The following is a 25,556-nucleotide window of genomic DNA, read 5'->3' on the forward strand; positions in this document are numbered from 1 at the left end:
GTAAAGCAAACTGCCCCTTAGGAATAATAAACATTATATACTCTACACCATAGCAGTCCAAAGGTCTAATTAAAAAACATTTTGCAAAATTGTATGGTCTGTGATAAATGGGAAGCTACATGAACATGCACCAAAATTAAATGTTGCACCGCAACTTCCTACAATTTTCAGTCTATAAATGGAATATAAAACAAGGAGGATGTTGCTCTAGTAGTCTATGTTATTCTGTCCAGTGGCTTTTCAATAAAAAATAGTATATTCTATTGACTATTCTTGAAGCTTTTCAATCTGATTCAAGTGAATGAGCGATAATGAAAGCTAGGCAGAACTGTATGCGTTAGTGCGTGTATGTTCACAGTTCATAGTTGCCATTACATTTCAGTAGGTAACCTTTTTTTCTAGGGTCGAATCAAGTCATTGTAGATAATGGAATGTATTACTTTCTTTTCGTCCATTTGGGCAAAGACAGAGAGATTTGGCTGTCAACGGATTAACCCCCCAAAAACTACAATTCCCAAACCAAGGGAACATTTTACCCAGCATTCAACGGGTTTGTGAATGGATAATGCTGCAAGATGGCGACAAATGCAACTGCTACAAACTTACCATCTTTTGATTGTCCAACATGGTGAGAAAATGCATTTACCGAGATATTTACGTTATACAAAGACATCAAGTGCATGCAAAATCACAAAAGAGCATAACTTTTTTTTATTTTGTAGCTGGAAACGTATGTATTCCTTTTAGCCACGTCTTATTAGCTAACACATGCTAGCTAGCTGATACATTTCACTGAATGGTGTGCTTAGCTTTTGGTACTTGTTCTTTTCAGGGCAGGCAAGCCCCCTCCAGGACTCCATTTGGACGTGATGAAAGGTGACAAAATGGTCGAGGTAAGAGCTTGGGGCTTCACGGGGCAAACATTTGAACTGCCTGTCTGTATTAGCCACACTCAAACAAGGGTAGATATTCTGTATTGTTCCTTAGAATATGGCTAATATCTTGCATAATAGATCATCCATTACGCAACTGATGGGTTTACTTACATTCTGTACTGACCAACTGTACCAGCTTTATCAAAAGCTGTGATAGAGAACCATATGTGGTCTTACATGACGTAGTTTACCCATAAATGTCTATAGTCTAGACTGTCTACTTCAATAGAGTATACACAATATACAATATAGTCTACTTCAGTCTGTATACTTCAGTATAGGTAGCTAGGTGTCATGGTGTACTTAACTAAATAAACACATCGATCATACATGCATGCACCAGATACGGACCCGACTGTGAGTTCCGTGACTGTTGGGTTTTAAAAAAGGTGCTACAGAAACCTCAGCCCTGATATTTAAGCTCATGAGTGTGAAGGTGCACTCCTGAGTTATGGCTCAGAGGCACAGTGCTTTAAACTGTTTCTTACAGCTGGAAAGGATTTCATTCAATGTCATCAGTGTTGTTAGCCTGGGTGTCTGGTTTTGATCTCTTGCCGACTCCTTATGGAATGGCGTGAGTGATGAGTTGGCAAGAAAGCAGAATTATATATGGGACCTGACAGGGCAATACATGTATTTTCTCATATCTGTTGTTATGATGGTGAATCCTTGTAGAAACTGATCATTGACGAGAAAAAGTACTACTTATTCGGGAGGAACCCGGACATGTGTGACTTCACCATCGACCACCAGTCATGTTCACGCGTGCATGCTGCCCTGGTCTACCACAAGCACCTGAAGAGGGTGTTCCTTATTGATAACAACAGCAGTAAGTGAACTGTCGTGTACATTAGTCTGTAAAATACTGTATCTTACTGTAGCTAGTAAAAGGACTCAATGTAACAGTTGCATTGCCTTAGCCTTTATTCTACAGTGCACTCCTCTATGGAACTATTATGTTTTGTTGACTCTTTACTTCACTTTCTATAAACTACATCCCAACATGATATGTGGACTTGAAGGTTGTAAATTACGTTCTCAGCGCATGGTACCTATCTGGGACACATCCGCCTGGAGCCCAATAAGCCTCAGCAGGTCCCCATAGACTCCACCATGTCGTTTGGAGCATCCACGCGAGCCTACACCATCCGGGAGAAACCTCAGAGCCAGCAAGGAACCAACGCCACCACAGGGGACAGCAAGGCCGGAGAGGACGAGGAGGGGTCTAAGGGCCTCTTAGGATTACCAGAGGAGGAGACCGAGCTAGAGGTGTGTCTTTGTGCGTCTTCAGTAGTTGTCTACTAGGGCATTTGTCTCGACATGCTGGTAAGGATGGTGTGTACTATCACCACAGTGGCTATAGATGCACTATGTAAAGCAGGACATAGTGAGTTATCTTTTGTTCTGTCAGTGTCTTTAGTGTTTTTTTAGCTCTCTGTTTCCAATTCTCTGTGTTTAGACAAGGCTATTCCTATTAAGCACATGAGTGTATTAGCTTTGTTTCACTTCTCCTTTCCCAAACATTCATCCTATCTGGGCTGTGACAGAACCTGACAGAGTTCAACACGGCCCACAACAAGCGCATCTCAACCCTGACCATCGAGGAGGGCAACCTAGAGATCCAGAGACCCAAGAGGAAGAGGCGGAACTCCAGAGTCACCTTCAACGAGGACGATGAGGTCATCAACCCGGGTAAGCTCTCTCTTCAACCCCATTGGCCTAGCACCAGTATCCGTAGTTGAGGAAAAAGTGTTTCTGTGCCCGTCTTCATATTTCACAAAGTGTCTAAGAGACAGTTTCTTTAATTTGATGATTTTAAAGAAAATATTGATCCTAGTTGAACACTCTCACTTTGAGATGCTTTGTAAACATGGACCCTGATTTACAGTACCAGTCAAAAGTTTGGACACCTATTCATTCAAGGGAATTCTCTCAACCAGCTTCACCAAGAATGCTCTTCCAACAGTCTTGACGTAGTTCCCACATATGCTGAGCACTTGTTGGCTGCTTTTCCTTCACTCTGCGGTTCAACTCATCTCAATTGGGTTGGGGTTGGATGATTGTGGAGTCCAGGTCATCTGATGCAGTACTCCATCACTCTCTTTCTTGGTCAAATAGCCCTTACACAGCCTGGGGGTGTGTTGCGTCATTGTCCTGTTGAAAAACAAATGATAGTCCCAATAAGCGCAAAACGGATAGGATGCCATATCGCTGCAGAATTCTAAATAAATCACTGACGGTGTCACCAGGAAAGCACCATCACACCACCACCTCCGTGCTTCACGGTGGGAACCACACATACGGAGATCATCCGTTCACCTACTCTGCTTCTCACAAAGACACGGTGGTTGGAACCAAAAATCTCTAATTTGGACTCACATCAGACAAAATGACATATTTCCTCCGGTCTAATGTCCATTGCTCCTGTTTCTTGGGCCAAGCAAGTCTCTTCTTATTAGTGTTCTTTTAGTAGCAGTTTCTTTACAGCAATTTGACCATGAAGGCCTGGTTCATGCAGTCTCCTCTGAACATTTGATGTTGAGATGTGTCTGTTACTTGAACTTTGAAGCATTTATTTTGGCTGCAATTTCTGAGGCTGGTAACTCTAATGAACTTATCCTCTGCAGCAGAGATAACTCTGGGTCTTCCTTTCCTGTGGTGGTCCTCATGAGAGCCAGTTTCATCATAGCACTTGATGGTTTTTGCGACTGCACTTGAAGAAACTTTCAAAGTTCTTGATATTTTCCGCGTTGACTGACCTTCATGTCTTAAAGTAATGATGAACTGTCGTTTCTCTTTGCTTATTTGAGCTGTTCTTGCCATAATATGGACTTGGTCTTTTACTAAATAGGGCTATCTTCTGTATACCACCCCTACCTTGTCACAACACATTGACTTAAACGCATTAAGAAGGAAAGAAATTCTACAAATGTACTTTTAAAAGCCACCCCTTTTAATTGAAATGCATTCCAGGTGACTACCTAATGAAGCTGGTTGAGAGAATGCCAAAAGCTGTCATTTAGGCAAAGGGTGGCTATTTGAAGAGTCTCAAATATAAAATATATATTTTGATTTGTTTTACACTTTTTTTGGTTACTACAAAATTCCCTGTGTTATTTCGTTGTTTTGATTTCTTCACTATTATTCTACAATGCCACAAAAATAAAGAAAAACCCTGGAAATGAGTAGGTGTCAACTTTTGACTGGTACTGTAAGTAATTACGTAAACTGAGGTTGGGTGAAAATAAAGAGCTGTGTGCCAATCTAAAACCTGTTGCTTTACTCATGTATTGCATGCGGTAACTCAGTACTTCTTGAAACCTTACAGAGGACATTGATCCCTCAGTGGGGCGCTTCAGGAACATGGTGCAGACTGCTGTCGTCCCTATAAAGGTAAGCCACTAAAATGCATCTATTGCATGAGGTGTCAAGATCCTTTTATACAGTCACATTTCAATTTAAGGAAGCCTATAATTAAGAAAATTGCAATGATATCCCAGAAACAAACACTATATATAGCCTACAGATGAGTTACTACTCAGTCTTTGGTCATTTCCACTCTAGAAACAGAAAATGGAGAGGCACGGCTCACTTAGTATGGACGACGTTGTGACGAGGCGCATCCACAACTACACCTTCGGCGGCGGCCTTTACGGGGACCTGCCACCCACCAGCCACGAGGTCCACCCCGCCGGGGCCCCGAGCGGAGCCACTATCCTGGGGGGTCTCCCTCTACCCTTCCCCAACCCGGCCCCAGAGGTGAACCTGGCCCCGGATGCCCCCCAGCCACCTGTCACCCTCAACCCTGTCCCCGTTACAGGCCCCTATCTCTCCGAGGTCCTCAACGAGCCCCGCAAGAAAAAGTACGCTAAAGAGGCATGGCCAGGCAAGAAGCCCACCCCCTCCCTACTAATCTAACCCTCTCCCTACACTACGGCTCTTTCTCAATTCGTCTTTCCTCTATTCTTTACCTCCTCTCATGCATTGTAGAAGATCCAAGGTCTCTCCTCTTGGACCTTCTTCAATGTATTTTGAGGCGAGGAGAGAGGAGACGAGGAATCCAGGAAAGTCGAATTGGGAAAGAGCCTATGTGGTGGAGGCAGGGCTGACTCTCAGGGTATGGGCGGAGACATCAGGGACCATGACCCGTTGGAGGCGGATCGATTTTACTTATAAGACTGTTTTGGGGATTTTCTAGTTTTGTTACTTCCTCATTCTCCTAAAGATTATCCGAAAGTCTTCAGTAGTACATTCCATGAAGACAGGAACACCACTCCTTCGGGAGATGAATGTTTGATGTGTTTTACAAATTAAGTCATGTAAAAAAGGCAGTACTTGGCAGACCAAGTCAGTTGGTCAGATAAGAGTATTTTGTGGCATAAATCGGTGTCCCATGGCCGTGATATTTTACCTCTAATTGATAGTCAGGCATCGTGCAGGGAAACAAACACGAAGCGGATGTAACTTAGGAAAACAGCCCTTATGTTGGAAACAAACATCATTATGTTCTCATCCAGATTCACATGGATTTATTTTCCATGCTACAGCACCCAATATTACAGCAGTTTTTTAAAGGACCTGTTCCGTGTTATAATTTTTGCTATGGGAAAAACATTGCGATACTGGTATCACAGCCTAATCGTTATATGGTTGGTCACTGTGAGTTCCATATTACGATCTCCACTTCCTTCTATAAGGTCTTGATATTTGTTTGAAGTCAATCTTTGGATGTAGTATTTTTGCCCACTGTAAATATGCGTGTACAGTGCATTTGGAAAGTATTCAGACCCCTTGATTTTTCCCCACATTTTGTTACTTTACAGCCTTATTCTAAAATGGATGAGAAAAACAACAATTTCATCCATCTACACACAATACTCCATGTCAAAGCAAAAACAGGTTTAGACATTTTAGCAAGTTATTAAAACTAGAATGCTGAAATATCACATTTACATAAGTATTCAGACCCTTTACTCAGTACTTTGTTGAAGCACCTTTGGCAGCGATTACAGCCTCGAGTCTTCTTGGGTATGACAGACTTTTATTTAGGGAGTTTCTCCCATTCTTCTCTGCAGATCCTCTCAAGCTCTGTCAGGTTGGATGGGGACTGTTGCTACACAGCTATCTTCAGGTCTCTCCAGAGATGTTCAAGTCCGGGCTCTGGCGGGGCCACTCAAGGACATTCAGAGACTTGTCCCGAAGCCACTCCTGCGTTGTCTTGGCTGTGTGCTTAGGGTCGTTGTTCTTTTGGAAGGTGAACCTTCACCCCAGACTGAGGTGCTGAGCGCTCTGGAGCAGGTTTTCATTAAGGATCTCTCTGTACTTTGCTCCGTTCATCTTTCCCTCGATCCTGACTAGTCTCCCAGTCCCTGCTGCTAAAAAGCATCCCCACAGCATGATGCTGCCACCACCATGCTTCACCGTAGGGATGGTGCCAGGTTTCTTCCAGATGTGACGCTTGGAATTCAGGCCAAAGAGTTCAATCTTGTTTTCATCAGACCAGAGAATCTTGTTTCTCATGGTCTGAGAGTCTTTAGGTGCCTTTTGGCAAACTCTAAGCGGGCTGTCGTGCCTTTTGTGAAGGAGTGGCTTCTGTCTGTCCACTCTCATAAAGGCCTGATTGGTGAAGTGCTGCAGAGATGGTTGTCCTTCTGGAAGATTCTCCCATCTCCACAGAGGATCTCTGGAGCTCCTTCAGTGACCATTGGGTTCTTGGCCACTTCCCTGACCAAGGCCCTTCTCCCCCGATTGCTCAGTTTGGCCAGGTGGCCAGCTCTAGGAAGAGTCTTTGGTGGTTCCAAACTTCTTCCATTTAAGAACGATGGAAGCCACTGTGTTCTTGGGGACCTTCAATGCTGCAGATTTTTTTTGGTGTACTTCCCCAGATCTGTGCTTCGGCACAATCCTGTCTCGGAGCTCTGCGGATAATTCATTCATCCTCATGGCTTGGTTTTAGCTCTGACCTGCACTGTCAACAGTGGGACCTTGTATAGACAGGTGTCACTTTCCAAATCCTGTCCAATCAATTGAATTTACCACAGGTAGACTCCAAGTTGTAGAAACATCTCAAGGATGATCAATGGAAACAAGATGTACCTGAGCTCAATTTTGAGTCTCATAGCAAAGGGTTTGAATACTTACGTAAATAAGTTATTTCTATATATTTTTTTAATATATAGATTTGCTAAAATTACTTAACTTCAAGAGGTCGGAACTTTCTGAATGGACTGTACATTTATTTTTTTATCTGTTAAACTTGTAATGTGAAAACTGTTTTATACAAGAGGGATTATTATAGGAATTGACAAAAGTAGATCAGAGTTTCTGAAAAAAGATATGTCCATTTTCCTAAAGACTGAATAGGACTATAGGTTTATATTTTTACAGTGCTATCAAAATGAGTGCAGCGAGGAGAGAATTTAATGTTTACTCAGTTTACATTTACAATCAAGCTCAGAAATAAACCGTTAATAGACTGCGCAGAGTATATTTAAATACTGTCTTCCCATTCTAAAAAAGATAGCAGTATAACCTGTGAGTTGCAACTCTGCCTGAATGTTAGTGAGTCCTGAAGTCCTCTAGATTTTACATATCGCAATGTAAATTGGCCTGATCTGAGCCACCGATAAAATGGATTGGTCACATGAGTTAAGACTGTAAGGTTCTCAGTTGGTGCAATTTGATGTTGAGTGTTGTTTTACAGGCCTTTTTGAATTGATTACATTTCAAATGTTGTACACATGGTTCTGCATCAAAGCACCCATAAAATGACTCAAAATGTAATTTCTTGATGTTCAAAGAACTGTGTTTTCACACCAGCAGAATACATTCTTAGGTTGCCCCCTTTACTGGTTAATGAAACATTTGTGGTATTTGAGAACTTGCAAAAGCCATGCTATTTGCATCAACTTTGTACAGATGGACAGACACGTGTACCCAGACCTTTTGTCCCACTTTCGGATGATGTTGGCTTTTTTATTCACATAATACACTGTAAATAAAAACTTAATTTTGTCACAAACATAGATTTTTGTGGGGTTTACAGAATAGTGTCGTTTTTACATGGTAGTAGGTCTATATCTTCAAACACCATGATTCAATTGGGATTTTGTCAGTTATTCTTTAATTCCAAGGATAGTAGCCATCTTATTATTAAATACCAGTATCTACCAGCACATTACATGAATGAATGCCAAGTGTTAAACCTATTACAGAATATTCCGTAGACAAACATTGACCAGGCAGACTAATTTGTGAGGACTTTGAACACAGTCATCAGTGTTGGTCAGAGCATGCCAGTCTGTCGGTTATGTGGTGAAGGCCAGCCGAAACCGCACTTAGTGTTTCTCAATCCATCAGCTGGCAGGTGACCCTTCACTCAGTGGCATGGATGCTAACTGTTGGGTGGTTAAGACAGCTTTACATACTCATGTGACACCGTAGCAGGGTTGGGGTCAATTCCATTTCAAATCCAGTCAATTCAGAAAGTAAACCAAATTCCTAATTGAAGAGAATTGGAATTTCAGTGTACATCCTGAATTGACTCCAACCCTGTACCATAGCATCTTGGGTGTATTTATGGATTGGAAGACACATTATTGCAGAAAGAAATAGAGCTGACACGATTCCCTATTCAGACTATTTCTGTTCTACGCAAACACTTATCTGAACGTTCTGCAGCGTTACATCCTCCTGCACAGGCCCCTGATGTGGCACCATGCATTTCCGACCATCTGTTTTTCAGTTTTGTTCCCCAAATCACCACGACAAGGAAGGAACGTATTCATATCACCACATGGTAGGACTTACCATACAAAATGATAAGTATTGTAAATAGGATAGTTTACTCAATTACAAAATGACATTGGTTTCATTACCCTGTAAGCAGTCTACGGACAAGGTATGACAGCAATTCCTGCGTTGGTTGAGTTTCTCTGGCACCATTTTAGCATTTGTGGCACAAATCTCATTCATGGGACTGATATTAGAATTTTTCGTGCATCATGTCCAAGTCATCCAAAAGTATCTCAAATTGATCGTGAAGCTCAAGCTCACTTCTCGATTATTTGAACGTGTGAAAAATGCTGATGTCAGTCCCATGACTTGAATGGGACAACGTGTGGAAACGGTGCCAGGGAAACTAAACCAGAGCATGGATTGCTGTCACACCTGCTTACAGGTTAAGGAAACAAATATTACGCTATCTCTAAGTGCTATGTAGATTCAAGTGACAGCGAGGGAAGAAGTGTTTTAAGTTACCTGAGGTAGCGTGCTGGAAACACCATACAAACTTGCGAGGTAAACCATATAGGCAACAACAAAGAGAAACCATGTTATAAGAACCTCTTATTGTTCTTAAAGGGACAGAGGTACACTGTCCCTTTAAGAGAATGCAAATGAAAGGATTACACCAACATTTTCCTGAGTGGTTTGCGCTACACGTTTAATTGAAATACTGAGAATAACATTAACTCAATCCTTTGTCTATTCCTTTTCAAAGGGACATTTACCATAGGCTATATGTCAAAAGGAAAAATGAACAACATTTAGGCAGTTAGTTGCTGGCAAAATATTAGTAACATAAATTAGTGTTATTCATCTTTGTAGAACACATTCTATATGGATATTTAAATACAAATTCTGAATACAGCTTTGAGAAGTTAATATTTGAAAAATATTCCTTAAATCTAACATTTGTTTTATTTCCCATTTCCTGGAGTATTAGCATGTTAAAAACAAATTCATATGAACATTCCATAAAACAGCCTATGCCGGATAAAACAAGTGCAACTATACATTCCTTATGGTTCAAGATTGACAGGTTTGATTTTCAGATGGATCCCATTGAGTGAGCGGAGCACCAGTCTTGGAATCATTTTTGGTTTCTTCATTGGGTCCTCGGTCAGCTGATATCGCTTGAGTGTCTGTGCCACCACCACCTTCATCTCATTCATGGCAAAGTTCTGCCCAATGCAGTTTCTATAGCGGGAGAAGAGGACATGGACGAACATGGACAACATATTGAGTCAGTGAAGTGTTATTTGTACATATCACTAATGCCAGTCCTGCACAGTAGGCTATACATTTGAAAGCATTTAGTTGTAGAACTACTATACATTCACCCTGTGTAATAAATAAGTTATGCAGTAAGACTATCAAAGGTTTATAGCTTTTTTACACAATAAAACATTACCATATCATCTGACAGAACCTATAGCTCTTTGAAGTGAGTTCAGCCAGTGCCTACTCCACAGACCTATAATAACTACTGTTGTGTCAGAGGGGGATGGGATCTAGCCTGATCCCAGATCCGTTTGTGCTATTTTGCCAACTCCTAATTTCATTGTCATGCCAAACAAGAGAGTACAAACAGATCTGGGACCATGCTAGACAACATATTTGTCCCCCTCTGACACAACAATTGGGGTTAATATAGTTAGGTTGGATCTAGGTCACAGGCATCAAGGGGCCGAAGGGCTCCAAAATCCAGTCAGGTAAATGAGTAGCTCTATGCTTCCATCCTAGTCCCAGACTAGTAATGTGAGAGCCAAACCCTGCTGCAAATGCTGCTTTCTTAAATAGTGGCACTGGTGTGGTAACGAACCTCGGGCCGGCAGAGAAGGGGACAAAGGCATGGGGTGATCTTTTTGCAGAGTTCTCAGGCAGAAATCGGAGTGGGTCGAATGCCTACGAGAATACAAAATAAAATAGTAAATTGAAACAGTGGGAAAGACTGTGCATAGGTAGACAGCTGGCCCCAAATATGTTGTCTTGTTAATAGTCACTGCAAACATGACCATATGAGTTGGCAAGACGGCACAAACAAACCAGGCTGGTGAGACAAACTGCCACCAGGCTTGTATAAAGGGACCTTGAAACAGGTTTCAGTTCCCTATTGTGTAAACCCTGAGTCTTAAAGCGATAGATTAGACAAAGTCAGACCCATGGACTTACTTGCTAGGTCACAAGGATTTCATTACAAACTAACTCAGCAACAGCCTCATGTTGTTTCCTCTGTCAATACTGCAGACCTTGTCCTTTTATGACGCATGTTCAGCTGTTCAAGCTAGCATTTCCTCTACTACTAATCATTAATTATATTAACCCAGTTAAATGTTCATGAGAAAATGGTGTTTATAAAGATGGTGTGCATACGTTAGGATTCTCCCAAACGGTCGCGTTCCTATGAATGCCAAAAATGCTGGTACCAACAAGACAACCTAGAGGGAGTAAAGAGAGAGAAATTATATTTCCACAGTGTTAGTGCTTGACATCTGTTTTGTTTCCTATGGACAGAGTGATAATATTGTCCACGCTGCAAAAGGATCCATTCGCTGAGGCAGAAAGAGACACTATCTGGCAGAGGTGTGGACCCGAGTCATATGACTTGGACTCGAGTCAGACTCGAGTCACAAATATGATGACTTACAATTCGACTTTAACACCAATGACTCGTGACTTGACTTGGACTTGAGCCTTATAACTTGACCTGACTTGACACCCTCCCCAAACTGACTTGATACCCTCCTCAAGCCCAAATGTTAAAAATGATGCTATTAAAAAAAGGTGTGCAGTGCATCAACTCTTCATTTAACGGATTACAGTTTGAATCGGACAGCAGCCAATCAAATTGTGCCAGCTAAGAAAAAGTTGTGCGTGGCAGTGCAGAGGAACGTCGGCGGGTGAATTCAGATGGAGCCCTTGGAAAGATGATACCCAAAATTATTATTTTCGGATATAAAGACGACGCTGTATCAACAAAAAACGGATTGCAACTTGCAAAACATGCGGGAAGAAAATTAGACGGAGGCGCAACAATTTCCAACTTTGTTCGACATTTGAAGCTGCACAAAGAACGGTAAGTCGTGGCTAATATAGCCGACAGCTATATATTTTATTACTTTACTAGTGTATCATGTAGGCTAACGTTAAATCAATGAGCCTCCACACAGTCAGTCAGTGCAGGAACGTGATCATTGCACCCAAGATTGAGCTACAACTGGCTAGGCAGTTGGTAGCCTAAGTCCTGCCTGATGTTACTGCTGTTCCTAAAACCATTGACATATGTTAGCCTACTGTAACCACACAGAGAGTGTATGTGTGTGTGTGTTAAGGTTGGGCGATTGTGTACAAGCCTACATCGCCCGAATGCGCCCCATAGCGATCCTCGATAGTCGATCACTATTGGGGGGGGGGGTCTTTCTCATGGCTACCCATGTATTTCCATGGAAATATAAGGTTTATTTAGAAAGTAATAAATATATAGATATTTTTAAAAGCTTTCATGATTTGCGTAAATGTAATATACTAACTATTACTCTTGTTAAAAATATGAAATTGTATTACATTTGGTGAAGAGCACATTATGACTCAAAGTTTAGGACTTGCGACTTACTTGTGAAACAATTTTTTATTTTACCTTAATTTAACTAGGCAGGTCAGTTAAGAACAAATTCTTATTTCCAATGACGGCCTAGAAACAGTGGGTTAACTGCCTTGTTCAGGGGCGGAACTACAGATTTTTATTTTGTCAGCTCGGGATTCGATCTTGCAACCTTTCGGTTAGTAGTCCAACACTCTAACCCTTAGGCTACCCTGCCGCCCGAAAAAAACAATGACAATGACTTGGTCGCACCTCTGCTATCTGGACAGACCTTTTGTTTTTGGCAGTAGTAAACACGATGAGAAGAACATGCTGAGAATGCTCCAACAGCACCAATTCATTTGATATAAAAAATACTAGGGGCCTGTTTCCAGGACAGAGATTAAGCCTAGTCCTGGACTAAAAAGCACTTTAAATGGAGGACCTGCAATGAACATTTTACTTAGTCCAGGACTAGGCTTAATGTGTGTCAAAGAAACTGCCACTAGAAATACATCATTGTTTATGAAAAAGATGAATAAACAAGTTGCAGTTAGTCTCTACATACTAACTAGTTGGTGAACTAGCTCTGGAGACAAACAAACATGAGTTAATATTTAATTTGTTATTGCCGGTGACTGAGGCAAAGGTTATGGAGGACTCCATTGCAACCACTTACCGCCTCATTTTAAGGCAGAGCCATTGTGCATTTAAAACTATCATTTAAAAAGTCCGGTGGGTGTAGTGGTTAGTTCCACTGCCTACAGCAAATATACCTACCAGTGTCGGCGTGGGTTTGATTCCGACACCACTGCCTGTGTGACCCACTCTCCTAACACTATCTCGCCTCAGTCCAATAAAATGTACAAACAAATTCCCCTTCGGTACATCACAATGCGACATTTTTTAAATGTACACATTTACCTTCAGGCACAGTCCTCCCATCGAAGAACGTAATGGGTTTGGTTATCTTCCTGGACATCCCAGGTACAGGAGGGTAGAGGCGGAGGGATTCCTTTATGCACATGGTTGTGTACGGTATTTTACTGAGATCTTCCCTGAAGAATATAGAACATTTTCTTTATATCAATTCTCTTTTAGTAAACATGTGTGGGCTTCAATCTAAGAGGAAATACAGACCTGATTTCCCTTCCTTTACTCTATATCTTAAATAAAGGAATGGCTTTGGTAACTAGTTCCAAACATGGAGCCTATTGGCGATTGTGTAGCCCTTAGCTGCAATCAATGACCAAAAGCGCCCTCTTTGGCCTCATGGGTGGAATGTTAGTCATATTTTTCATCATTTCATAATTAATAAATATTTTTTAAAATTTAGGAAGAAAATCTGGTGTTTCTATGTCAAACCAGTTTGTTATATTTCAGTCCTCTGAAATATAAAGTGTAATATTGGGATGCAAACTTAAAATGTAATACATTTCAACTCTATATCTGACATAGTACAGGTGTCTTCATTTCTTTAAGCCCAAAACCATGTGTGTGAGGTGTATAGTTTTGTTTCAAAGTAGATTTGTTTAAGACTACCAAGAATCACTCTGAGTGACCCTGATTTAGACCAGTGTCGTAAATGATCCCAAAAGTAACAAAATAATAATTTATATATACTGTAGCTGCGGACTGTAAAATAACCAAATAAAACCTTGAAACTTAAATGCATATCTAACATACACCGCACAGCATGATCTCTGAACAATAAATCTGGACAAAACAGCCTTTCACTCCATGTCACTCTCCTCCAGCCAAATGAATGCATATCTAACATACAACATGACTAGGACAGTAAATCAGGCCCCGTATTCATAAAGCATTTCAGAGTAGGAGTGCTGATCTAAGATCAGTTTAGTCTTTTAAATCATCATGAATAAGAAGGGCTGGTCCTAGATCAGCATTCCTACTCTGAGGCGCTTTATGAATACGGGCCCTGGACAGTGGAACCTACCATTCCATGGTGTCCCTCTCCTCCAGGGCGCTGATGACCTCGTCCCTGCAGATCTGCTGGTGCTCCGGGTTGCAGGCCAGGCTGTACAGGGTCCAGGAGATCCCACTGGCTGTGGTGTCGTGGCCCTCGAACATGAAGGTGTCCACCTCTGCTCGGATAGCCTCATCCGACAGGCCCTGCTGGTCCTCGTCCTGGATTGAAAACCATCAGGAACAATCACATCCTTTCATGTTCTTCCTCGTTTGGCTTCATTTTATGGAAAAGGTATAACTCACACACCTATAGTGTTACTAGCCTGGTCCCAGATCGATTTGTGCTCTTGCCAACTCCATTGCTCATTTTCAAGCCAAGCCATGTGTTTGGCAACACAATGACTGACAAGGAGTTGGATAGCACAAACAAACTGGCACTCAGGCTATAGTGTTACCAGTGGCATGGAGAAAGAATATAATGATTCGAAAATCAACTCCGGCACACTGGCGATCTTGAGGCTACGATGAGTTTCTTTTCGAATTGGCTTCATTCAATGACATAATATACCATCGCCAATGTAGCCGTTTTAACTAATGACCTGGTTAGATGACTGCATAAATGGCATAATGGTGGATAATAGTGTAGTAGCGTAATAGAGGAGGTGTGACGTACTCGCGCGCAGAGCAGGATATCCAGAAAGTCCAGGTTTCTCTTAGCCTGTATCCTGCTCAGTTCCTTTTCGTCCTTCAAGGCTTCTTTTCGCTTTCGTATGATTTCCTCTACAAGCAGAGGGCATCAATCAAATTTTACATCAAATATATCTATAAAGCCCTTTTTTTTTTTATATCACAGATGTCACAAAGTTCGATACAGAAACCCAGCCTAAAACCCCAAACAGCAAGCAATGCAGATGTAGAAACATGGTGGCTAGGGAGAAACTCCCGAGAAACACATCATGGGAGAGCATCAGACATAGCAGCAGCAGCATAGCTCCTTCTTATGACATGGTTATAACATGGTTAAGCCTATAGCTGTACATGAATACAAGATGTATGCATTTAATCAATGGAAAATACATACATGCATTCTCCACAAGGCGAATGCATAATGCTGTTTTTTTAGGGTATATTTGCGTTTGTCAAATTCACACATCTAAATGTTTTCAGGGGTGAGACTTGCAGGCACAGGGGATTAAGATCATCATTTCAACCTTCATTCACAGAACGCACCTGTATGACTGTGTGCAACATTGCATGCTTTCCTGTATTTGTACCCATGTGGGCTAAGTTGGAAGATCCACTCGCTGTGGTAGGGAAAGATCCGGAAGCGGACATTCACCAGATCACTGAGCTCGTACACAGCCTTGATGTACGAGTTGGTTCCACTGAAACGAGAGAAAAACAACAGAAAAGTATAAGTTACTTCTTCTCAATCATTGCTGATAGGCAGGGCCTTGGGTTTTTTCCTGATCATGTGATCTGGCCCGAAAACCTCTGGGCCCGTATTCACAACAAGTCTCTGTAGGAGTGCTGATCTAGGATCAGGTCCCCTCTATCTTTATATTCGTATTAATTATGATCTAAAAGGGAAATCTGATCCTATATCGGCAGTCGTACTCTGAAACTTTCGTGAATACGGGTCCTGGGCCTTAGTTAAAGGACAAGAAAGAAAAGCGTTAGTATTGGGTTGGGGCTTACAATTTATATAAAATTTACGCTGACAAGACAAGGTATTCAACATGAGCAGATGTACATGGCAGATGATGCAGTGGTTAAAAACATTTAACTGACTGACCTCTCTCCCCCTTGCACTGTCTGGCAGTTAGTATTGGAGCTGAAGGCACACTTCATAATGCTGTCCAGTGTCATGAGGCTCACATGCTCAAATAACTCAAATGACTCGTCGGATTTTGAGTGAGTCTCCCATTTGTCCTGGAACAGAAAGAGGACATACATAGTCAACTTGCACAAGATGGACAGTGACATATAGTACATCACTCCCTTTTTAAATTACCCCTTTAGCTTGTTCATGCAGAATTGCCCTCCAAATACAGTTGTCAAACTATACAGCATTCTAATACAGTTGGCAGAATATGTAACGTTAACAGAAATTCCCCCCAAATAGGCTATGGTTGTCAATCTACACAGTAATTAGGGTAGAGCTAACAAAACGCACCAGCATAGTTTTGGCAGAATCAGCCATCAGTTTGACATAGGGCTTTAAAACATCGTAATGGAAGCCAGGGGTCAGGAGTCGTCTGTGGCGGAACCATTTCTGACCTTCAGACACCAGTAAACCATCCCCTAGAGAGAGAGAGAGCGAGACAGAGAGAGACAGAGAGCACATCCTGAGACACTCATATGTTGTACGTTCATGCAAAAGAATAGAACTAAAGAATATACTTTATAACCATAACTGTATAATTGTGGCATGGGTCATAATGTTATTGAAAACCAGAACTGCACCCAAAAGGATGAATATTAGAAAATGCCTATTCTTAAAATATCTGCAGTTAAATATATAGAATCTAACTGTGTTGGTTCAATATTTGTAGCATATGTGACTTTGGCAAAGACAATGCAACCTTACCTATCCACGGAATTAGAAATCTATATAAAAGGTCATCTTTGGGCTCTATTAAGAAAGAGAGTGAAACAGGTATTCTGTCACATGTAGTGAGATTCCACATATAGATGCAACTAGTTTAAATAATTATGTGAGTCTTGTCGTTCCAAAGAGACCAACCTGTTGATGCCAGGATGGTTTTGACGTAATCTGGGTGGTGAATATTGAGGAAGGACACAAATGGACCAAACCACATTTGAAATGCAAAGGGGTACGACTCTCCCCATTTGACAACCTTATACATATCGGTCCCGTCTTCTTTAAACTGCAAGGCAACAGAGAAAACATGCACTTATAAAATAAAGCAGCAAATGCACGAGCATGACACCGAAACTTGCCTCTGAAGCTGATGGTACAAAGTTCCACACGGAGGAAACAATTTTGCAGTCACTCAATGTGCACGTTAAAGAAATTCTCATTTTAACCTAACGTTACCTCTCGGACATGCCCGAAAAGCCAGTGTTTTGGTGGTCCTGGGAATGTCTCGAGCGCCCGAATCCATTCATTCCTTTTGACAATAAGTTTAGAGATTTTAAGAATTACATAGACCAGGCTAAATATTGCAACCAAGTGATGAATGCGATAGGACTCCAGCGTCACTTTTTTCAACGTTTCAAATAACTCCATTGCAATGGACGTCTACCTGCCGAGGCTACCATTGACAACTTTTACAACACAAGGTGACGGTCTGGTGAGTGACAACTGCGAGAAGCAGAAGCGAGTAGGGTGAGTGGTTTGAGGTCATTTAGGGGCGGAGTCCCGCCTGTGGGAACTAATACAGCACTGTCTACCAATTCTTTACCTTGATGTATCTAATCCTTGTTTATTTTTAAATCCATGATATCTTCAAATATTCAGCTCTGCATATATCAGAATCATGTTTTTCCACCTGACAGTTATTGTGAATGATTATAGCGCTATATTATCAGGAGAACACACAACCTTGGGGAACACCAAGAAGAGGACACTGCTGGACAAAATACAACCAAATATTGGACATTAGCCATCAGCCTCTACTATAATATAACTATAGATGATATACTGTAGTCAGGTAGCACATGTTGACTTCCTGTTAACCTTTTGATTGGCTATCCCTCTCTGAAAAACAACATAAAGGCCAAGATCTAGGCCGAAACATACTGTATCTATACCAAAATCAAATCTAGAATCGGCTTTCTATATCGCAACAAACCCTCCTTCACTCACACTGCCAAACTTACCCTAGTAAAACTGACCATCCTTCCGATCCTCGACTTCGGCGATGTCATCTACAAAATAGCTTCCAATATACTCTACTCAGCAAACTGGATGCAGTCTATCACAGTGCCATCTGTTTTGTTACCAAAGTCCCTTATACCACCCACCACTGCGACCTGTATGCTCTAGTCGGCTGGCCCTCGCTACATATTCGTCGCCAGACCCACTGGCTCCAGGTCATCTATAAATCTATGCTAGGTAAAGCTCCGCCTTATCTCAGCTCACTGGTCACGATAACAACACTCACCTGTAGCACGCGCTCCAGCAGGTATATCTCACTGGTCGTCCCCAAAGCCAGCACCTAATTTGGCCGCCTTTCCTTCCAGTTCTCTGCTGCCAGTGACTGGAACGAATTGCAAAAATCTCTGAAGCTGGAGACTTACATTTCCCTCACTAACTTTAAACATCAGCTATCTGAGCAGCTAACCGATTGCTGCAGCTGTACATAGTCCATCTGTAAATAGCCCACCCAATCTACCTACCTCATCCCCATATTGTTTTTATTTACTTTTCTGCTCTTTTGCACACCAGTATCACTACTTGCATATCATCATCTGCTCATCTATCACTCCAGTGTTAATCTGCTAAATTGTAATTACTTCGCTACTATGGCCTATTTATTGCCTTACCTCCTCACGCCATTTGCACACACTGCATATAGACTTTCTTTTTTTCTATTGTGTTATTGACTGTACGCTTGTTTATTTCATGTGAAACTCTGTGTTGTTGTTTGTGTCGCACTGCTTTGCTTTATCTTGGCCAGGTCGCAGTTGTAAATGAGAACTTGTTCTCAACTAGCCTACCTGGTTAAATAAAGGTGAAATAAAAAATAAATACAAAAAATCGAACAGCAATTGCAACGCAATGGAACCAACATTTCCAATGAAGGCTGATAAGCCTAGTGACTAATGACATGCTCTTGATTAACACATCAGCTTCTGCCTTTGGTGATAACGCCTTGCAAGAAGCTGCATGCAAACCCGCTGATGGAAAATGGAGATACCGATCACATTAGTCAAGGACCCCATTTCGTGTCACTGACACCTACACCACAGCCTATGCCATTGGTTCTGAGGAAACATCTGTGTGGGAGGTGTTTGTAAATGTTTATGTAAAGCATTATTTCTTATTTCTGTTTCATACCGATTCAACTGTTAGATTTGTAACTTCAGCTTAATTTCCTATTGCTTTAAATTACCAACATTAAGTGGCAGTTTCGGCTTAGGTCTGTAGCCTACACATTTTAGAGCAGATTACTTGTAGTTGTTTTAAATACAATGCTAAAGTAATCTGCCTCAACAGTGTTCATTGTAATCATGATCGCTACCTCTGCCATAATTATTGTATTTATGGTTTGGGCCTCATTTCCAACATCAGGTAAGTGTCTGAAATTTACAAAAACATTAATATCGCTCAATACTTAGCTGAGTGAAACTACCTGGGGGTTAGAATTCTCACATATGTATTGGCCTTTATTGAAAATTCAGAAGGCAATACAGTGTTTAACCTTATTGTACACTGTTATACAGCCAAACAATTAGTATACAGATGTACCACAGAAACGTTTAAAAATATGTTTTTGAATACTCATTGATTGAATTCAATTTCAATATTCAAATGTCTCTTTGGACGTTGAAAACCTGCTAATCAGTTTAATGAAATTGGACATGCATTGAGTGATTTGTTTAGACTATTTATGAAGCTGAATTAACATTATGTTGTTATTGTTTTCTATAGGCGTAAGAGAAATGTATAACTATTTCAATCATCAATCCATCATTTATTCATCCATAAACACTTTATAAACAGTACTTTCATTTAATGCTATTGTACTTCCTTATTGTTTTTTATCAATCTGTTGAAGAATCTTCAAGTCCTCTTCGCATACCGCTTGGTAGAAAATTGTTGATACCCTGCAAGAGTAAGGAAAGTCATCCAGAATCTTTTAGCTGGTTTTACCGTACGAACAATGCTGGTCAGCGCCGCACACAGATTTTTCATGAGGATAAAAGTGGCCTACATCGCCTTTCCAAAGATTTCTGGCATAGAAAGAGTGTTTCAAGGAATCGTTCACTGGTAATCAGCCCTATTACAGAGAAGGATCAAGGAATATACTCATGTGAAGTGTATAAAAATGACAAGATCACATATGGATTGTCCACTTCAGTTGTTCTTGAAAAAGGTAAGTCAGCCTATTATAATTGGAGATCATTTGCAAGCGGATTGATCGTCTACACTAAATTAGTTTACAGCTCACCCTAACCATCTATCTCTTTATTTAGAATCTCACATGCCAGTAATAGCCACTGTGCCAGGCAGTGGTTTTATGAATGAAGTAACAAAGAATGTGATTACCAGAACATATTACGCACTTGACTCCGCTCTGAACAACAACACCACCAACAAAAGCATAGGCGAGAACCAAAAGTTTTGAGTAGTTCTTAAACCCCAATCTCATTGATCTTCCACATGTTCTATAACTTCAACAGGATTGACAGATACTTCACTACCAGCATTTTCTGTAGTAACACTACGCAACACTGTTGCCTCTTTTACAGACAATGGGCCTACTCCTTCAGATAACCGAGAAACTCAATGGCTGGCATCAACAGTAGCTGGAGTCTCTGCAGCTGTGTGCCTTTTCCTTGTTGTACTGGCACTGTTTATATTATGCCATTTCAAATGGAGAATACTCACAGGTAGGAGAAATATTCCGTATTGTTATATTTGAAGATCACAAGATTAATACGATTGTTTGGAAATGGTATGCAGTTTGAGGCCCTATCTGTTGTAATGGGAATACTTAAAAAAATAAAATAATGTGTGTCTGTTTGTTCAAATGTTTAAGCTTCTGCCAATCAACTTCTCTTTGGTGGCCAGGGGACCAGCTTTGTAAGTTATCTTATCTAGCCGACATTACTATTATTATTCTTGTTAAAACGATGATGATGATTAGTTGCACAGCAGTATGGTATTATGCACATAAATCTATGCATCTCCTTTCAACAGGAGGAAGAACCTACACGTGTTTATTCATCCTTGGTTATCAGGAGACTCCAACAGAGAGATGACATCAGAAATGACAATGAGTGTGTGTACAGTCATACCAGGGTCTAGGAACTAAGAATGATACTACTTTGATGAGAGGGGTAATAAATAGCCTAAATCAAGTTTTTCTATTGTGCTCAGGCACACAAAATGCCAAAAAGGCCTACTATTGTTGTTGGGAATTATTTGCAGGCTTTTGAATGGTTGGTTTTATATAATCACATTATTGCATGACCTTTTGTTTGTATTTCAAATTTGTATTGCACTGTTAAGCACTTTGGTACTTAAAACCTTTAAACCACTGTAAAAAAAAGAAAATGAAGAAAGTCTGCTCTTTATCTCAAAAAGCCTTTGTATTTAGATGTCTATACAAGTGATTTGTGACATAATTGTAAACAAGTTGCTGAAATGTGACATTTTGAACTCATCATCGATCTACTGAGTTGCTTTCAGAACACTCTACAACGTTTCCGTTCTTGAATGCTCCATGCTCCAACCCGCTGCGTGATGCGCATGCGCGGATCTGGGTGAAACGCTAGATACTGACTAGCTATTCCTCTCCATCACACGGGCTCAATCAACTCTGTTCTGTCACTGCTGATAGTGGCATCTGTGTAGCGGTTGCTTTTGAACGTTTGTTTATAGCTGCTGCTTTTGAACGTTTGTTTGTAGCTGCCTAGCTAGCTAGTTTCAATTTAACCTTATTTAGCTATGAGCTAAAGTTAGCTAGGTTGCAAGTTAGCTTGAGTTGGTGCAGTGCAGATTGGGAAGGAAGAAGCAGATACGCGGCAGTTTAAGGCCAAACACAAGGCAAGTTTAGTGCATTTCGCATTATTTCTCAGTAACTATCTTATCGGTGAGTTGTAACACTTTCTGGCTGTAGTTTATTTGGCTGGCTAGCTAACTGGCTAGCTAACTGGCTAGCTAACTTTGTTTGAATAAAATTAACTACTGTCTGTCTAAATTAGCTCTAACTAGCCTGCTAACTTAGCCAGTCAGGAAAGTTGGATAGGTTAGCGATGCATTCATGAAAAAATATATGTTTATAGTCACCGTTAGTCTGTAACACGAAGTGTTTTCATTTTTCCCCATTGATCTAGTTAACGTTACCTGTCTGACACTGACGAGTGATGGAGGCCCCACCAGTGTCAGTGCTGCCCATCACGGGGGGCACAATCAACATGATGGAGTACCTGCTGCAAGGTGAGTCTGCCTAGCTCGAAATTCTAGCGTCTTCATTAGGTGTCTGAAGTGTGGTTGGTTCTTGTAGGGGTCTTGGAAAAAACATCCGGATCATATTGAATGTAAATATTGTAATGAAACAGGCAGGGAGCAGGTCTCGAACCCTCAACCATCTAGCCCAAAGTCCAGCGCGCTATCGACTGTGTCACAAAAGTATGCTCATGCGGCAGAGTTGATATCCTCGCTAATAAACCCAGGGTTGTTACACTACTCCCTCCTTTCAAAGAGCGCGTCCTCGCGCTAGCTTGCGACTCTACGTCTTATAGGAACGCACTCACTGGCCAAGCACACGCACCGTCGTGGATGCAAGGTCCGATCCCACTTCTGGCACCAATGTAATGACACAGGCAGGGAGTAGGTCTCGAACCCTCAACCTTCTAGCACTAAGTCCAGCGTGCTATCGACTGTGCCGCAAAACATGCTCGAGCGGCAGAGTCGATATCCGCGTTTATAAACCCAGGGTCGTTACAATATGTTAAGATGAAGACCCCATACCAGCTCCTGTGCTGTGGCTTGGTCAACTCGGTATCAGTTGCAATTCAATAATTGAACAGTACAGTCTGTTACCATTGAGGCCTTTTAAGTTTTTGAATTGGCATTTCAATTCACTCTAAAAAGTCCAAATGACAAGTTACCCTGCTTTCAAGTTACGCTTGTAAATGTAACATTGCTGACACTGTTCTGTCATGTCGCCACTCAAGGCAGCGTCTTGGACCAGGCCCTCGAAAGCCTATTGCACCGCCTCCGGGGCCTTTGTGACAACATGGAACCCGAGACGTTTGCTGACCATGAGCTGGTCTACCTCCTGAAGGGCCAGCAGGGCAACCCGTTCCTGCTGCGCGCCCGCCGCTCCCTCTCCCACCCAACAGTTCCCTGGCACCTGCGCTACCTGGGCCAGCCGGAGGTGGGTGACAAGTCCCGCCACGCGCTGGTTCGCAACTGTGTGGATGTGGCCACCTCGCACAGCCTGCCCGACTTCCTCAACGAAATGGGCTTCCGCATGGACCACGAGTTTGTAGCCAAGGGCCACATTTTCCGTAGAGGCGTGCTCAAAGTGGTGGTGAGTAAACTGTCACGCATCCTGGTCCCTGGGAATACAGAGAACACTGAGCCGCTGTCACTCTCCTACCTGGTGGAGCTCAGTGTATTGGCCCCCGCGGGCCAGGATACCATGTCGGAGGACATGCGCAGCTTTGCTGAGCAGCTCAAGCCCCTTGTTCACCTGGAGAAGATTGACCCCAAGAGACACATGTAAGAAGGGGTGTGTTAAGATGAGCCTCTGTTGGCAGTCATGGACAAAGTGGAGTTTTTATTCAAATGTATTTTTCTTTTTACATGGGACTTAGTTTTGTATGATTCCTATAAGAAAGCTCTTTCCCACAGTCCTTTGTCTCTGTGAAACGCTAGATCTCACAATCTTGATGTGTATTTCGTACATTTGGAGCAGGACCACCTGTCATTAGGATGTTAGTAGTGTTTGAAAAGGACTTCACAGGAGGATTGACACAGCCAACATGGACATTGTGACAAATGAGGCTTTGAACGGGTCAATAAATAACAATGTTTCTATTCAGTGCTGAACTCTTAGCACATTTGTTTTGTGTGATGCTGATAGTGCTTTGTTCTGTGTTGGAGATGTTTCCAGAAATGCATAGCTATAGTGTTTATTAAACATGATTTTTCTCAACTCAACTGTGTCCTCTTGGTTTGCAGCGCTCAACGGATGCGGGTGCAGCAGTACACAACATTGTGGAATGTTCAGACAGGCCAGTTTGTTCTAATCTACATTCACAGTATATTCTGACATGTAGAATAATGAATCATTACATTTTAAGTCATTTGGGCTCCCGAGTGTCACACCGGTCTAAGGCACTGCATCTCAGTGCTAAAGGTGTCACTACAGACACCCTGGTTCGCTTCCAGTCTGTATCACAACCGGCCATGATTGGTAGTGCCGTAGGGCGGCACACAATTGGCCCAGCGTTGTCCGGGTTTGGCCGGTGTAAGCCGTCATTGTAAATAAGAATTTGTAACAGACTTTAGTTTAAAAAAAGAGCGACTTACAGGAGCAATTGGGTATGCCTTGCCTTAGAACACATCGACAGATTTTCCACCGGCTCGGGGAATCAAACCAGCGACCTTTCGGTTACTGGCCCAACGCCCATACCTGCCGCCGCATCATTCCAGCTCTCATACCTGCCGCCCCATTATTCCAGCTCTATTAATAACAGTTATGTCTGCAACATTCCCCAAAGTTTGTCTTCTACATGTGAGACAGGTGCCATTTCCATCGTTTACCACTAGGGAGCTCTCCTACTCTATTTGTTAAAAACCCGGCCTTTCTGGTTAGAGCCAGTTATATCTGCACCTCCGATCATCTACACAGGAGCCGTGGTTGCCATGGTAATAATTAGCCACGAGATCTGCATCTCATCCAACAACTCTAATTAGCTTTTTCAATTGCTTAATTATACATATACCTGTGAAAGCTTTCCCTTTCTTCTTCTCACAAAAGCATTGATTTCCCTTCCCCTCTCATTTCTCTTAACCCATTAGTACCTCAATGGCAACCTGAGCAGAGGGAGGCTCTTGTATGTACAAGACTTGAGGCCTCCAGTTGTTTAATCTACAGTTATTTCAAAATGGTCTTGTCTCCATTGTATCATCTCCATTCTTGGCTAGAGATCGGTTTTCCGCTGATGCCCTCCCATATACAGTGCATTCGGAAAGTATTCAGACCCCTTCACTATTTCCACATTTTGTTACGTTACAGCCTTATTCTAAAACGGATTAAATATTTTTTTTACTCAGTGTACACACTACCTCAGCATGACAAAGCGAAAACAGGTTTTTAGAAATGTTTGTACATTTATTAAAACACAATTTGTTTTCAGACCCTTTGCTATGAGACTTGAAAGTGAGCTCAGGTCATCCTTGAGATGATTCTACAACTTGATTTGAGCACCTGTGGTAAATTCAATTGATTGGACATGATTTGGAATGGCACACACCTGTCTATATAAGGTCCCACAGTTGACGGTGCATGTCAGAGCAAAAACCAAGCCATGAGGACGAAGGAATTGTTCGTAGAGCTCCGAGACCAGATTGTGTTGAGGCACAGATCTGGGGAAGGGGTACAAAAAAATGTCTTCAGTAT

At 41.8% G+C, this 25,556-nt stretch overlaps 3 protein-coding genes and 1 non-coding gene across 9 annotated transcripts; 3 read left to right on the top strand and 1 right to left on the bottom strand.

The window, feature by feature from the left end:
- The first annotated feature begins 313 nt into the window (after positions 1 to 313).
- LOC111958741 (nuclear inhibitor of protein phosphatase 1) lies at positions 314 to 7,960 on the top strand. Its single transcript, XM_023979991.2, has 7 exons — positions 314 to 628; positions 833 to 893; positions 1,611 to 1,764; positions 1,978 to 2,204; positions 2,483 to 2,627; positions 4,264 to 4,328; positions 4,500 to 7,960. Exons 1-7 carry the CDS (start codon positions 576 to 578, stop codon positions 4,851 to 4,853), a joined length of 1,059 nt encoding a protein of 352 aa, XP_023835759.1. The 5' UTR covers positions 314 to 575; the 3' UTR covers positions 4,854 to 7,960.
- Positions 1,270 to 1,405, top strand: LOC111959214 (small Cajal body-specific RNA 1). Its single transcript, XR_002876631.1, has one exon. It is a non-coding gene; the product is annotated as a small Cajal body-specific RNA 1 (non-coding RNA).
- A 1,401-nt stretch (positions 7,961 to 9,361) lies between the features above and the next one.
- cyp4t8 (cytochrome P450, family 4, subfamily T, polypeptide 8) lies at positions 9,362 to 17,558 on the bottom strand. Its single transcript, XM_023980044.2, has 12 exons — positions 17,288 to 17,558; positions 16,973 to 17,117; positions 16,817 to 16,861; positions 16,403 to 16,530; positions 16,022 to 16,158; positions 15,457 to 15,611; positions 14,900 to 15,006; positions 14,255 to 14,445; positions 13,222 to 13,355; positions 11,091 to 11,155; positions 10,540 to 10,622; positions 9,362 to 9,914 (listed from the first exon to the last, which is right to left on the bottom strand). The coding sequence occupies exons 1-12, from the start codon at positions 17,477 to 17,479 to the stop codon at positions 9,737 to 9,739; spliced, it is 1,560 nt and encodes a 519-aa protein (XP_023835812.1). The 5' UTR covers positions 17,480 to 17,558; the 3' UTR covers positions 9,362 to 9,736.
- Positions 11,151 to 24,086, top strand: LOC111958777 (mediator of RNA polymerase II transcription, subunit 18 homolog (yeast)). 6 transcript variants are annotated; one of them, XM_070437266.1, is made up of 7 exons: positions 19,237 to 19,486; positions 19,974 to 20,523; positions 20,668 to 20,808; positions 20,958 to 21,001; positions 21,119 to 21,200; positions 22,258 to 22,360; positions 23,101 to 24,086. In XM_070437266.1, the coding sequence occupies exons 6-7, from the start codon at positions 22,288 to 22,290 to the stop codon at positions 23,652 to 23,654; spliced, it is 627 nt and encodes a 208-aa protein (XP_070293367.1). In that variant the 5' UTR covers positions 19,237 to 19,486; positions 19,974 to 20,523; positions 20,668 to 20,808; positions 20,958 to 21,001; positions 21,119 to 21,200; positions 22,258 to 22,287; the 3' UTR covers positions 23,655 to 24,086. The 6 variants fall into 6 exon arrangements, with proteins under 6 accessions (XP_070293368.1, XP_023835814.1, XP_070293367.1 ...); XM_070437267.1 differs by lacking the exons at positions 19,237 to 19,486; positions 19,974 to 20,523 and adding an exon at positions 11,151 to 11,793; XM_023980046.2 differs by lacking the exons at positions 19,237 to 19,486; positions 19,974 to 20,523 and adding an exon at positions 14,429 to 14,518.
- The last annotated feature ends 1,470 nt before the right edge of the window (positions 24,087 to 25,556 follow it).

This window comes from Salvelinus sp. IW2-2015, linkage group LG35 (genome assembly GCF_002910315.2).
Source record: "Salvelinus sp. IW2-2015 linkage group LG35, ASM291031v2, whole genome shotgun sequence".
NCBI classification, from domain to species: Eukaryota; Metazoa; Chordata; class Actinopteri; order Salmoniformes; family Salmonidae; genus Salvelinus; species Salvelinus sp. IW2-2015.